This window comes from Bos javanicus, chromosome 13, assembly GCF_032452875.1.
Source record: "Bos javanicus breed banteng chromosome 13, ARS-OSU_banteng_1.0, whole genome shotgun sequence".
NCBI lineage: Eukaryota > Metazoa > Chordata > Mammalia > Artiodactyla > Bovidae > Bos > Bos javanicus.
In genome coordinates, this window is record NC_083880.1 from 38616546 (window position 1) to 38630561 (window position 14016).

General features: G+C 42.1%; 1 protein-coding gene across 10 annotated transcripts in view; it reads left to right on the forward strand.

Moving 5' to 3' along the window:
- Window positions 1–5741: 5741 nt before the first annotated feature.
- SEC23B (SEC23 homolog B, COPII coat complex component) overlaps window positions 5742–14016 on the forward strand; it is a 33892-nt gene continuing 25617 nt past the window's right edge. The window contains exons 1-7 of one of the 10 annotated variants that reach the window (XM_061436341.1): window positions 5742–5816; window positions 7922–8037; window positions 8142–8365; window positions 9595–9652; window positions 12212–12298; window positions 12979–13215; window positions 13342–13427. In XM_061436341.1, the coding sequence (XP_061292325.1) occupies window positions 8145–8365; window positions 9595–9652; window positions 12212–12298; window positions 12979–13215; window positions 13342–13427 (689 nt within the window). In that variant the 5' untranslated portion in view covers window positions 5742–5816; window positions 7922–8037; window positions 8142–8144. The other 9 variants (XM_061436338.1, XM_061436339.1, XM_061436335.1 and 6 more) reach the window with 9 other exon arrangements.

Here is a 14016-nt window from a genome sequence, read left to right on the forward strand (position 1 = left end):
TCTTTGTTTTATATTCTGTTCATGTCTATGTCTTCATGGCTGTAACCAAGAAAGGTCTTGGGACATCCCTGGTGTTTCAGTGGGTAAGAGCCCACCTGCCAAATGCACGGGACATAGGCTCAATCCCCGGCTCAAGAAGATTCCATGTGGCACGGAGAAATGAGCCAGTGCACCACAACTACTGTGCCTGTGCTCTAGAGTCTGCCAGCTCCAACTACTGAAGCCCATGCACCTAGAGCCTGTGCTCTGCAACAAGAGAACCCACTGCAACTGAGAAGCCTGTGCGCAACAACTACAGAATAGCCCACATTCATTGCAACTAGAGAAAGCCCAGGCACAGCATGAAGACCCAGTGGAACCAAAATTGAAAGAAATAAATACATATTTTGAAAAAGAAAGGTCTTCACCTTTTGTTGTGAGTGAAATGGTTTACTAACTTTAGAGACAAATTCAGTTCAGTTCAGTTCAGTCGCTCAGTCGTATCCGACTCTTTGTGACCCCATGAATCGCAGCACGCCAGGCCTCCCTGTCCATCACCAACTCCCGGAGTTCACTCAGAGTCACGTCCATCGAGTCAGTGATGCCATCCAGCCATCTCATCCTCTGTCGTCCCCTTCTCCTCCTGCCCCCAATCCCTCCCAGCATCACAGTCTTTTCCAATGAGTCAACTCTTCACATGAGGTGGCCAAAGTACTGGAGTTTCAGCTTTAGCATCATTCCTTCCAAAGAAATCCCAGGGCTGATCTCCTTCACAATGGACTGGTTGGATCTCCTTGCAGTCCAAGGGACTCTCTAGAGTCTTCTCCAACACCACAGTTCAAAAGCATCAATTCTTTAGCGCTCAGCTTTCTTCACAGTCCAACTCTCACATCCATACATGACCACTGGAAAAACCATAGCCTTGACTAGACGGACCTTTGTTGGCAAAGTAATGTCTCTGTTTTTCAATATGCTATCGAGGTTGGTCATAACTTTCCTTCCAAGGAGTAAGCATCTTTTAATTTCATGGCTGCAGTCACCATCTGCAGTGACTTTGGAGCCCCCAAAAATAAAGTCTGTCACTGTTTCCACTGTTTCCCCATCTATTTCCCATGAAGTGATGGGACCGGATGCCATGATCTTTGTTTTCTGAATGTTGAGCTTTAAACCAACTTTTCCACTCTCCACTTTCACTTTCATCAAGAGGCTTTTTAGTTCCTCTTCACTTTTTGCCATAAGGGTGGTGTCATCTGCATATCTGAGGTTATTGATATTTCTCCTGGCAATCTTGATTCCAGCTTGTGCTTCCTCCAGCCCAGCATTTCTCATGATGTGCTCTGCATATAAGTTAAATAAGCAGGGTGACAATATACAGCCTTGATGTACTCCTTTTCCTATTTGGAACCAGTCTGTTGTTCCATGTCCAGTTCTAACTGTTGCTTCCTGACCTGCATACAGGTTTCTCAGGAGGCAGGTCAGGTGGTCTGGTATTCCCAACTCTTTCAGAATTTTCCACAGTTTATTGTGATCCACACAGTCAAAGGCTTTGGCATAGTCAATAAAGCAGAAATAGATGTTTTTCTGGAACTCTCTTGCTTTTTTCATGATCCAGCAGATGTTGGCAATTTGATCTCTGGTTCCTCTGCCTTTTCTAAAACCAGCTTGAACATCTGGAAGTTCACGATTCACATATTTCTGAAGCCTGGCTTGGAGAATTTTGAGCATTACTTTACTAGTGTGTAAGATGAGTGCAATTGTGCGGTAGTTTGAGCATTCTTTGGCATTGCCTTTCTTTGGGATTGGAATGAAAACTGACCTTTTCCAGTCCTGTGGCCACTGCTGAGTTTTCCAAATTTGCTGGCATATTGAGTGCAGCACTTTCACAGCATCATCTTTCAGGATTTGAAATAGCTCAACTGGAATTCCATCACCTCCACTAGCTTTGTTCGTAGTGATGCTTTCTTAAGGCCAACTTGACTTCACATTCCAGGATGTCTGGCTCTAGGTGAGTGATCACACCATCATGATTATCTTGGTCGTGAAGATCTTTTTTGTACAGTTCTTCTGTGTATTCTTGCCACCTCTTCTTAATATCTTAGAGACAAATTAGCCTACTACATTTCTTCAAGGAGCTCTGTTCTCATTGGCTTACATAGGGGAATAGAATTTGCTTCCCCCAAATATGTCTCTTGGTGTATTAATTATTTTAAGCTGGTTATTTTCTAAGAAAGAGCAGACTTGGAAAAAACTCTTAGCCAGTAGGAATTATCCTTTTGTAAGAAACATTTATATTTGTAAGAAGGATCTCCATTTGTAGGCTGTCTCCCTCCTTGTACTAGGAAGAGGATGACCACAACTCTAGAAAGTTATGAATGAAGAAGGCAGTGAGTTTAATCTGCCCAACCACATTGCCCTTATTTACTGTGTGATGTCTGATAACTCACTCCACACCCTCAATATCCTCTTTAGTCTTTAGTTGAGAGTTCCAGAAAAACATCTATTTCTGCTTTATTGACTATGTAAAGGCTTTGACTGTGTGGATCACAATCAACTGTGGAAAATTCTGAAAGAGATGGGAATACCAGACCACCTGACCTGCCTCCTGAGAAACCTGTATGCAGGTCAGGAAGCAACAGTTAGAACTGGACATGGAACAACAGACTGGTTCCAAATAGGAAAAGGAGTACATCAAGGCTGTATATTGTCACCCTGCTTATTTAACTTATATGCAGAGCACATCATGAGAAATGCTGGGCTGGAGGAAGCACAAGCTAGAATCAAGATTGCCAGGAGAAATATCAATAACCTCAGATATGCAGATGACACCACCCTTATGGCAGAAAGTGAGGAAGAACTAAAGAGCCTCTTGATGAAAGTGAAAGAGGAGAGTGGAAAAGTTGGTTTAAAGCTCAACATTCAGAAAACTAAGATCACGGCATCTGGTCCCATCACTTCATGGCAAATAGATGGGGAGACAGTGCAAACAGTGGCTGACTTTATTTTTCTAGGCTCCAAAATCACTGCAGATGGTGACTGCAGCCAGGAAATTACAAGACGCTTACTCCTTGCAAGGAAAGTTATGACCAACCTAGATAGCATATTAAAAAGCAGAGACATTACTCTGTCAACAAAGGTCCGTTTAGTCAAGGCTATGGTTTTTCCAGTAGTCATGTATGGATGTGAGAGTTGGATTGTAAAGAAAGCTGAGGGCCGAAGAATTGATGCTTTTGAACTGTGGTGTTGGAGAAGACTCTTGAGAGTCCCTTGGACTGCAAGGAGATCCAACCAGTCCATCCTAAAGGAGATCAGTTCTGGGTGTTCATTGGTAGGACTGATGTTGAAGCTGAAACTCCAATACTTTGGCCACCTGATGCGAAGAGCTGACTCATTTGAAAAGACCCTGATCCTGGGAAAGATTGAGGGCAGGAGAAGGGGACGACAGAGGATGAGATGGTTGGATGGCATCAGTGACTCAATGGACATGGGTTTAGGTGGAGTCTGGGAGTTGGTGATGGACAGGGAGACCTGGCGTGCTGCAGTTCATGGGGTCGCAAAGAGTCAGACATGACTGAGTGACTGAAATGAACTGAACTGAAGATGGTTTTTAAGGTGAGGGTTTCAAACATTTTGATAAGTTATTTAGTTAACCTGGTCTTTCCCCTGTGTATATGTTATTAAAATTTTGTTTCATTTTCTCCTGCTAATGTCTCATGTTGATTTAATTTTTCAGTCAGCCAGAAGAACCTAGAAGAACAGAGGAAATTTTCTTCCTTCCCACATTTATCAAGATAACTACACAGTCACATAAATCAACTATTCCTAAAATTCACTATTCATAAAGTACGGAAATTCCTAAAATAAATAAATTTCTAATACTTTCAATATGATAGATTGAAAAAAATCCTTCTTACAGAAATTTCTAGTACTAGGAATCCAGGTTCAAATAACCCAAGAAAATTTTTGGCAAATGATAGTCTTCCAATGTTTGGTTAAAAAAAAAAACCCAGCTATGTCTTTCTGTAAAAGAGAAGAATAAATCTGACTCAATACTGGATTTGTTTCTTTTTCTTTAAACTTTGTATTCTACTGCTTTTGCTTCAATTTAATCACTAAAGGGAAGTCGTCTATAAGCTTAAAGTGTCCATAATGATCCAGTTTAGGAACTCTGCCTCCCATGGCTGCATGTTAAGCTAAAATACCTTTCTTTAGTTCACAGGAAACATCCTCACCAGACCCACCTGTGAATGGGTGCAGGAAAGAATCAACACATCCCCTCCTCAACCTGATGGGAACCAGTCTTCTTGGTCTGCTGGCTCTTAGATTGAAGTTGCTATTCTTTGCCCCAACAGGTGGTCTCCCGATTTATTAGCCTGTTGTGCGGGCAAGCAGCATGAGCTTGGACATGGTAAAATCTTTGCACTGTGAAATATAACACAAATGTGTATTACCTTAATTGTGTCTCCGTACTCAGAGAATAATTTATTTGAACGTCCTAGAGTTACACCAGTTTAATTACTTAAAAAAACCCTAACATTACTCTTCCATAATGGTTTAGAAACATGAAAATTGTAAATTTGTTCAATAAAACTGAACCGTTATTCAACTTTTTTTCTTTTTCTGCAAGTAACTTTGGAGAGTTCTAATAAATTAGATTACTACATGTCTTAAAGGAGCTTTGTTCTCATTGGCTTACGTAGGGGAATAGAATTTGCCTATCTTGTGGGAGCTAAGTTCCCCAACCAGCGACTGAATCTAGGCCCTCTGCAATGAGATCATGGGAGTCCTAACCATTAGACGGTGAGGGGATTCCTGAGAAATTTTCATATTAACAGTAACTTCAGAGTACATCAACTTGAAACTTATTTCTATGATCTGTTGGTCATTTAAAACTTTGTACTAATATTAACTTGGTGTTGGAGAAGACTCTTGACAGTCTCTTGGACTGCAAGGAGATCTAACCAGTCCATCCTAAAGGAGATCAGTCCTGGGTGTTCATTGGAAGGACTATGTTGAAGCTGAAACTTCAATACTTTGGCCACCTGATGTGAAGAACTGACTCATTTGAAAAGACCCTGATGCTGGGAAAGATTGAAGGCGGGAGAAGGGGACGACAGAGGATGAGATGGTTGGATGGCATCACTGACTCAATGGACATTAGTTTGGGTAACCTCTGGGAGTTCGTGATGGACAGGAGGCCTGGTGTGCTGCAGTCCATGGGGTCGCAAAGAGTCGGACACGACTGAGCGACTGAACCGAACTGAACTGAACTAACTTGAGCTAATTAACTCTTGGACGCCTTGCTATGATCTAAGAATAGTTTTACATTTATATAATTTTGCTTATTCTTATATGCTATACAGAGGCGGTATCTCTGAATTAGATTAACAAACGCGCTCCGTTTTGCCGCTTAGAGGGGGTAAAACGGTAGTGGTGGTTTTAGAAAGTTGCATCCTAACCGTTAGGAGTTTCGTTAATCTCTTAAAATGTTTGACTACGACAGCTCCCAATTATTCACCTTCTCGTGGAAGGATGACGGATAGAGAAGAACTGTTTACTAATGCCAGGCCCCGCAGAGAGCGTCAATGCACCTGCAGAAACCACGACAGGAACACCCACAGGACGAAGAACAGTCCGACAGGACTCCTGCGCTGACGCACCCCAGGCTCCCTTAGCTCCGCCCCCTCGTGCGTGCCGAGACCTCCTTCCGTCCAACTTGGTTTCCTCTGCGAGAAGCCACGCCCTCTTCCGGTACCTGACGTCATCGTTCTCGCTTCCCGGTAACTAAGGTGATGAGGGGGACTTCCCACTGAAGGGAGCGGACGTCTTATTGGACGGCGGTGAGCTCCTGAGGCGCCCTGGTTGCGCCTAGAAAACAGTTATGTAGGCGCCTGTGTTCCGTGCGGCAGAAGGGTTTAGAGGTGAACGTGGAAAAACGTGTATTCTGAGGAATTGTGATTTTGAGGCATGAAGCGTGTCTATCTTGCCCTGTTTCAATATGGCGGCGCAGCCTGTCTGAGTGTCTTCCTTCCTCTCTCCCGCCTCCGGGCCCTGTTTGATTGGCTAGCGGACGGCGCCGTGGAGTGACGCACAAGAGTGCTGACCAATCGGCTTAGAGCTGAGGTGGACTAGGTGGTGGGAGCCGGAGTCCGGCTTTTAGCCGCTGTGGTTGCGGAAGGCTGCGGACAGGTGAGCTCCCTGGGCCAGGTGAGCGGACAGCACAGGTGATGAGAGGCCGAGAGCTGGGACAAGAGTCTCTGCTGAGGGCGGGTGGGTTCCTCCTGGGGCGAGGCCTTTTCCGAGCAGGCGGAGGAACTGAGGGGATCGGTGACCCAAGGGTTTGTTGAGAGTGGCGCGGTCCCCGCCAGCTGGGGCGGCGGGCCTGCTTTTGGCACAGAATCCCTCGGACTCGGGGGAGGGGGGTCCGGAAGGATCCAACGTCCATTTTAAAGTTGAGGAACTCTAGAATTAGGTTAAATGATTTACGCTTCGTAACGGAGTCGGAGCTAAGAACCCAGGTCTTCGGACTCCTTGCTTAGCCTTAGCTGCGTCCTTAAAAGTCATGCCCTTAAGGTGGAATGAATGGTACAGATTTTTTTTTTTTTTTAACAGATACATATACAGGATCTTTAGAGTTTTACTTGTTCAAAGTTCATCCATTCAGCTATTAACCCATTCTGAAACTTTTCCCCTTTGAAAATACGATGTTAGTGGTCGACTCGTCTCTAGAAAAATGCACTGTTGGCTCATGCACACAGTTTTGCATGCAGTTTCAGAGGATTTATTGACCTGGTGAAGTTCCTTGTTGGCTGTGAGCCCAGAGTTAAGATTCCATGCTGTTGAAAGAGTGAGGGGAAGACAGGCAGTGGCAAATGGACAGTGCAGGTTTTAATATGTAGATGCTTGGGGACATAGGATGGAAATACAGTACCTATTAGTAATGAAATGTTTTGAGAAGGAAAATGGTCACTTAATGAAGGCTGCTGAGGTGCTTGCTGAGAGTGCTTTCATTCCCACCTAAATTACCTTTTGCTGCCCAGGAAGCTGTGGAAGTGTTTCTGTGTATATAGTGCCTCAGTTTCCCACTTTTGCCAGAAATAACATATGCCTCAGGGGTTTAATTGGAACAGACATTTGGAATTTCTATGGTCTATGTTGTGTGTAGCAGAGTAATCGATTCATTCACATTTATAAGCTGTTTATTGTTCTCTTTGTCCAAATTATTAACAGTATGGCACATCTTAAAATAATTGGAGACAGTCATTATTTAGCATTGCATAAGTGAGCACTAGAGGCCACTTATATAACAGATTCCTTAATTTACCTTTTTTCCCATTGTTGAGCTTTTTGTTCCCTTGAATCCTACCTAATAGCTGAATTGTACATTAGCCTAGATTTTAGTATGTAAACAGGATGTATAGAGCACTCAGGGGAATTGGCATTATCTGAGTTTGGAAAATATTTAATCTGGATGGCTGTTAAAATTGGAATCTTTCAAGGCATGAGCATAAGTGACTGTGGTGAGAGGGTAGGTGCTGGTGAGGTGTGTATGTAGTGTAGTAGTCCACTGGCCTTTAATTCCGGTGATCCCAAGAAGTACTTTGGGTAAGAACTGGGGGCTGTTCACTCCATGAATAGCATTTGAGCATCAGTATCTGGGTCTTTTCTCTGTAGTTAATAATGGAAAGAGGGAAAAGGCCACAAAACCAAGATCACTTGGAATGTAAATTTTAATACAATGTTTTACTCATAGAATCAGGAGGAAAGGGGGTCAGGGAGGAAGATAGCTAGCTTCTGAAACAGGGCTTGAACACAGGGTTGAAATCTGCTCGGCTGAAGTGATAATGTGCTGTTTGAGGAGATTTAAATGACTCTTACTCAACTGCATGCAGCTTAGAGATGACCAAGTGATTGTAAACCTTCCGCCCCTTTTATTTTTTTTAAGTGCTAGAAACGGGGATTTGAGAAAGGAACAGGAAAGGTAGCGGTAAAGTTAACTGACCCTTGGGGGTCAGAGAGAAGTGAGACGTTGGCATCCTCCAGTGACAAGTTCTTCTAGACGTAAGTGTTTAAAGAATGTTGAGTTAGGTCATCATCTTTTTTTTTGAAGTTCATTTGGGAATTTCAAGTACAATTAAGGGTTTATCTGTAGTTTTTTTTTTTAGACAATGGCCACATACCTGGAGTTCATTCAGCAGAATGAAGAACGCGATGGCGTGCGTTTTAGTTGGAATGTGTGGCCTTCCAGCAGACTCGAGGCTACAAGAATGGTTGTTCCCCTGGCTTGTCTTCTTACTCCTTTAAAAGAACGACCAGACCTGCCTCCCGTACAGTATGAACCGGTGCTCTGCAGCAGGCCAACTTGCAAAGCCATTCTCAATCCACTTTGGTATGAACTCTTTTAAAAACCAGTAGAAAGGATAACTACAGTAAATTCCGACGTTTATGTGATTCTCATAAAAGTGATTCATTTGGGCAAGATGTCAGATCTGAGATGAGTAGTGAATAGTGAGATACTTAGGTAATGAGTGCTTTTGGGAATCCCTCCGGCCTGATAACTCCAAATAGAATTAGAACTTACGGGGTGAGGTGGAGGGAAAGGATTGGTTGGTGTTTTTCCCTTCTGCTTTGCAGTTTATTTTTGGTTTAACTGTTCATTTTATTGGTGGCTTTAAAGCTTTTTCCAGAAAAATCCAAATGCTTTAGACAGTTCTGTCGCACCTACCTGGTATGGTGATCCCGTACAGCAGGAAGAAGTAACAGGCAGAAGAAATTTGAGCTCTTAAAAGATATTATTGTTAAGTGTAACTTTTTTTTGCGCCTGGAATAGTGACCTGTGATCGCTCTCGTAAATGTGGGCACTCTTTCAAAGAATTTGTAAACAAATAAAGAGTGCCATAAATACTCTTTAAAGGATAAAATTTTTATATAAGGGAACTTTTTTTAACTTCATTCTCCTTGCTTTTATTTGATGTGCCCATGTATAAGATGCTGCTGCTCTTTTAAAATAATAGCTCCTGATGTTAATTTTCTAAATGTAGAAAGCAGGGGGCAAGCAACAAGTTTTAGGAAGTGTATCAACCCAGAAGCATTCCTACCCAACTTCTTCAAGTGAACTAAGTGTGGTTCAAATCTGAGGAGTTTTTCCTGTGTGAAATGTACTTTTTAGTACTAAAATTTAGTAGTTTCACATATCCAAAAAGTAAAGATGTTAGGAAAATCATAAAGACTGTTTAGATAATGGGGCCATAGGAAGTAACGAATAAATTTTATAGCTCACAAACTTCTAAATATTATCTAGGAAGTCAGAAAAGAGAAAAAAGGGTTTAGTAGCCATTCACTGTTGCTGCTTGAAGGAGCCTTTCTGTGTCCTTAGCTAGAACTCGAGCTGCAGAGAAGGTGTTGTGTGCCTTCATCCACTGATGCACCCACATAGGAACACACATCTCTGAGATTAACTGAACTTGAAGTTTACACGTAAATGTTTTCTAGCTTAAAACACGTTATTGACCAGAGACGTATTAATGCCTGAGGTGTTCGTTTCTACAAAAATCCCCCACTCAGTACTGTTTAAAAATGAAAATAGAACCTGGATGTAATATTTTATCTTTCTCACAGTCAGGTTGATTATCGAGCAAAACTTTGGGCCTGTAATTTCTGTTTCCAGAGAAATCAGGTATGTGAATATAATTATTTTAAAAGTATTCCCTGTGTTTCAGTTCATTGTCCTACACTGAAAAAATTGAGGTGAATTTGGGTCTCTCCTGGTAATATTGAACATTGAACATCCGTGATTTTTCTTTGAAATGGTCATTCCATTTCTTTATTTGAGTCTTTGTCGTTTGCTGTGGAGAGGACGTAGAACTCCTTTCTTTTTTTTTCTAAGTACGCTCTCTGTAAGCACTGAGTATGTTACCCAAAAAACAGAAGGTATTTATATTACATTTGACTTCAATTTATTTTAATTGGATACTGGATTTTCATTTTCTGACCCTTCTAACTTTTAGGGTCAAATATCAGTATTTATCTTGTTTTGATTTAAGCATTTTTAAGTTATTGAGCTAAGAGCTCCCAAATGATGGGAGAGAATTCTCTTTGACATGAACTGTGTCTATGAAGAAAATGTTCTAAAAGTGGATTATGATAAGTATTGCACAGTTCTATGTGCATTTACTAAAAATCACTGAATTGTGCATTTAAAATGAGTGATTTTATGGTATATAAACTATACCTTGGTAAAGCAGTTAGCAAATAATTAATTATGCTCATCATAATATATACTGTTCTAGTAGATCTTAAGATAGTCATAATCTACTTATTCTTAATTTGATCATAATTATGAGTCTCATGCTCAGTGCACACTGAGACCAGTGATAAAGGACTAGCCTGTAGTTGATAACTGAGTATAAGCTTGGGAATTAGAAGCAGGTACCATTCAGTATTTTTGTTTTTTTCATTCATTTATTTTGGCCATGCCGGGTCTTAGCTGAGGCACATGAGATCTTCATTGCAACTTTCAGAATCTTTAGTTGCAGCATGTGGGATCTAGTTCCCTGACCAGGGATCAAACCCAGGCCTCCTGCATTGGAAACATGGAGTCTTAGCCACTAGATCACCAGGGAAGTCCCACCATTCAAGATTCCATGGGCGATTCAGAAGTATATGCAAGTCTTAAAAACATTCCTACACCCCATTACACTCAGAATTGATGTCTGTTTAATTTTATTAATTGTGAGAATTCTACTGGATCAAAAAGACAGTGTCAAGAGAGTAAAAGCCAGCTCATACAGTGGGTGAAAGTATTTGCAAATCGTATGTCTAAGGGATTAATGTGTAGAATATTTAAGAACTCATAATAGTCAACAACAGGGAAGCCTAGTTCAGAAATGTCCAAAGGACTTGAAGAGATAATTTCTCCAAAGATGATAGATGGATGGCCAATAAGCACATAAAAAGGTGCTCATCGTCACTAATCATTAGGGATGTTTACCAAATGATGCAGCATTCCCACCTCTGGATATATATCCAAAAGAACTGAAAACAGGATCTTGTAGATATACACTCCTATTCATAGTAGTAGTATTCACAGTAGCTAAACATTTCACCTGACTTCAGTATCTGCTGCCAGGTGAATGGGTAAGCAAGTGTCCTGTATTCAGTGAAATAGTATCAGCCTTAAGATGCAAGGATGTTCTGACTTAATGCTACAATGTAATTGAGCTTTACTGATATTACTGAGTGAAATAAGCCAGTCCTAAAAAGACAAGCATATATGATCCCCATTAAATGAGGTACTTGGAGTAATGGAGAGGTGGGTGCTAGGGGCTGGATGGGGATGAAGCGGAGATTGTTTAACAGGTTCAGAGTTTCAGTTTTACAAGATGAGGAAAGTTCTGGGGATGGATGTTAGAGGTGGTCGCACAGTGTTATAAGTGTATTTAAGATCTCTGAACCGGACACTCAAAAAGATGGTAAAATTGATATGTACGGCGTCATACCTCAGTTTTTAACTTGGGGGAAAGGAAAAGCAACATACAAGCTACGAATCTAAAATGTTTGCAGAGAAAAAAGAAGACACCTATGACATGTTAAGCACCAAAAGGCAGGTTGCAAAATTGTGCATGCAAGATGATCTCAGCTGTGCTTAAGAACAAGTGTGGAAGCTGAGATGTTGACAGAGGCTGCCTCCAAGTGGTGGGAGTGTGTGTGGGTGTGTGTGTGATCGGGGGATTGTTTCTTTTTTCTTATATTTTTCTTGTTCAGTAGCTCAGTCATGTACAGCTTTTGCAACCCCGTGGGCTATAGCCTGCCAGGCTCCTCTATCCATGAAATTTCTTGTACTTGCCAGGGTTTCTACAATGAACGTGTATTACTTTATTGATCACAGCTAGAATAATAAACCTAAATAAAAGCTTTAGATTCCACATAGATAATTGATAAGACAGCTAAAATCTCAGCCCTTCATTTATAGGCAACAATTAGGAAATGGTTTTTAATAGTGTGTGTTTTAATCATTTAGAAGTTACAACATATCTGAAAACCATTTAAAATAAAGTTCCAGTGTGATATAGGGCAGTGTTAATAGATTTTTGTATTTTAGTAACATGTTCTAGGTTTAATACTTTCATAATAAATACGTGGTCATTAAACTATTACTATTTTTATAAATGGAAGATAGGAGACATAGTGTAACTTTCAGCCCTCATGAAACATTGCTCTGTCTTGTTTTCTCCAGTTTCCTCCAGCTTACGCAGGCATATCTGAGGTGAACCAGCCTGCTGAATTGATGCCCCAGTTTTCTACAATTGAGTACGTGATACAGGTAATTGTCATGTGTTTAAGGAGCAGTGTTAAGTATTGAGTTTCTTCTGAAATACTCTGTCTTCTTTGTCTCTTGCCCATATGAACGATTTACAGCTGCAAGGCCCGCGGGATCCTTGACTGCTCAGTGTGTGGGCACAGACATGTCCCTGGGCCTTGGTTCTGGCTTTTCCTCAGGCTGGAGCTCTCTCCCTGTATCTGCATTGCTCCCTCCTTCCCCTCCAGCTTTTTGCTCACATGTTACTTCTTTTTTTTTTTTTTTCTTTTGAAATCCAAAATGTTACTTTCTTAATAAGGCTGCCCTAGCCTCCCAGTTACTGGTGGAGCTCCACCCCTACCCTGCCCTACCTGCACAATCCTGCCCCTCTTCTCGATTCTTGAAAGTTAGCTCCTCAGGCAGATAGGGATCTCTGGCCTTTTGGTCTGCTGATGTATGGCAGGACCTAGAGCAAGGCCTGGCATTCAAAATGGGGAATAAATTGTTGGATACAAATAGTCTGCATCCAGTTGGTTTTGATAAAACCTACCTTTTAATGAGGTAAGTAGAAGTTTGTTTTGATATTGTTATCCCTGACAGGTGTAAATAAAGAGTTGTTATTTAGTGCATACCTGTTTTGTTTTAAAAAGAGCAGGTCACGTCTGTCTGTACACTAACTGTATGCCATTTTCCCCCATATCCAGCGAGGCGCCCCATCCCCTCTGATCTTCCTGTATGTGGTGGACACGTGTCTGGAGGATGATGACCTCCAAGCACTCAAGGAGTCCCTGCAGATGTCCCTGAGCCTCCTTCCTCCGGACGCGCTGGTGGGTTTGATCACGTTTGGGAGGATGGTACAGGTTCACGAACTCAGCTGCGAGGGGATCTCCAAGAGTTACGTCTTCCGGGGTACGAAGGACCTTACTGCCAAGCAGATCCAGGTCAGTGTGCAGCTTGTCCTCAGGCAGGAGCAGGGATAGTTCTTAAAGTTTCATTAAGAAAAAGGAAAAAAATAGGAGCCATTCTCTTATCGTCTTATGAGAAATGCGTCTTTTTGGTTTGTGTAGGACATGCTGGGCCTGACCAAGCCTGCGATGCCCGTGCAGCCAATGCGCCCGGCTCAGCCGCAGGAGCGCCCGTCCGTGTCCAGCAGGTGAGCCTGGCCCCTTGGGTGGGGGGTGGGGGGGGTGCAGCGAGAGTGCTTTGTATTTTATTTTTAAAGGGGAAGAAAAGATTAGGCCTAATCAATATTTAATGTTTAATAATAAGCATAATACATCAGTGTATGTTGAAAATTTATAATCTATATAAATATATACGTTCACATATATCCTGGGGCAGTTTTGCTCAGGATGCTTTTCCTTTTAGGGTTGGATCACCATAGAGGTTTTGAGAGCACTGCACACAGTCATTCCCCTCTTCTTAGACACGTGGCTGTTGTCCTTTTTTTCCTTTTTTTAATTTTGGCAGCACTGCAGCTTTCGGGACTTCGGTTCCCCAACCAGGAGTTGAACCCGGGCCACAACAGTGAAAGCCCATAATCCTAACCATTAGGCCACTAGGGAACTCCCCCCATTTTGTAAAGCTGGGGACACTGAAAGGCTTCTGTTGAGTGTCCTGAGACTGGGCACTTAGTTCACGTGGCCTGCTGCACTCCTAGAACGGCCAAGGGCTGGGTTAACAGTTGGCCAACATAAGGTGATGGTTACAGCCTCTTCTCTAAGAAACCGGTGTTTCCCTGA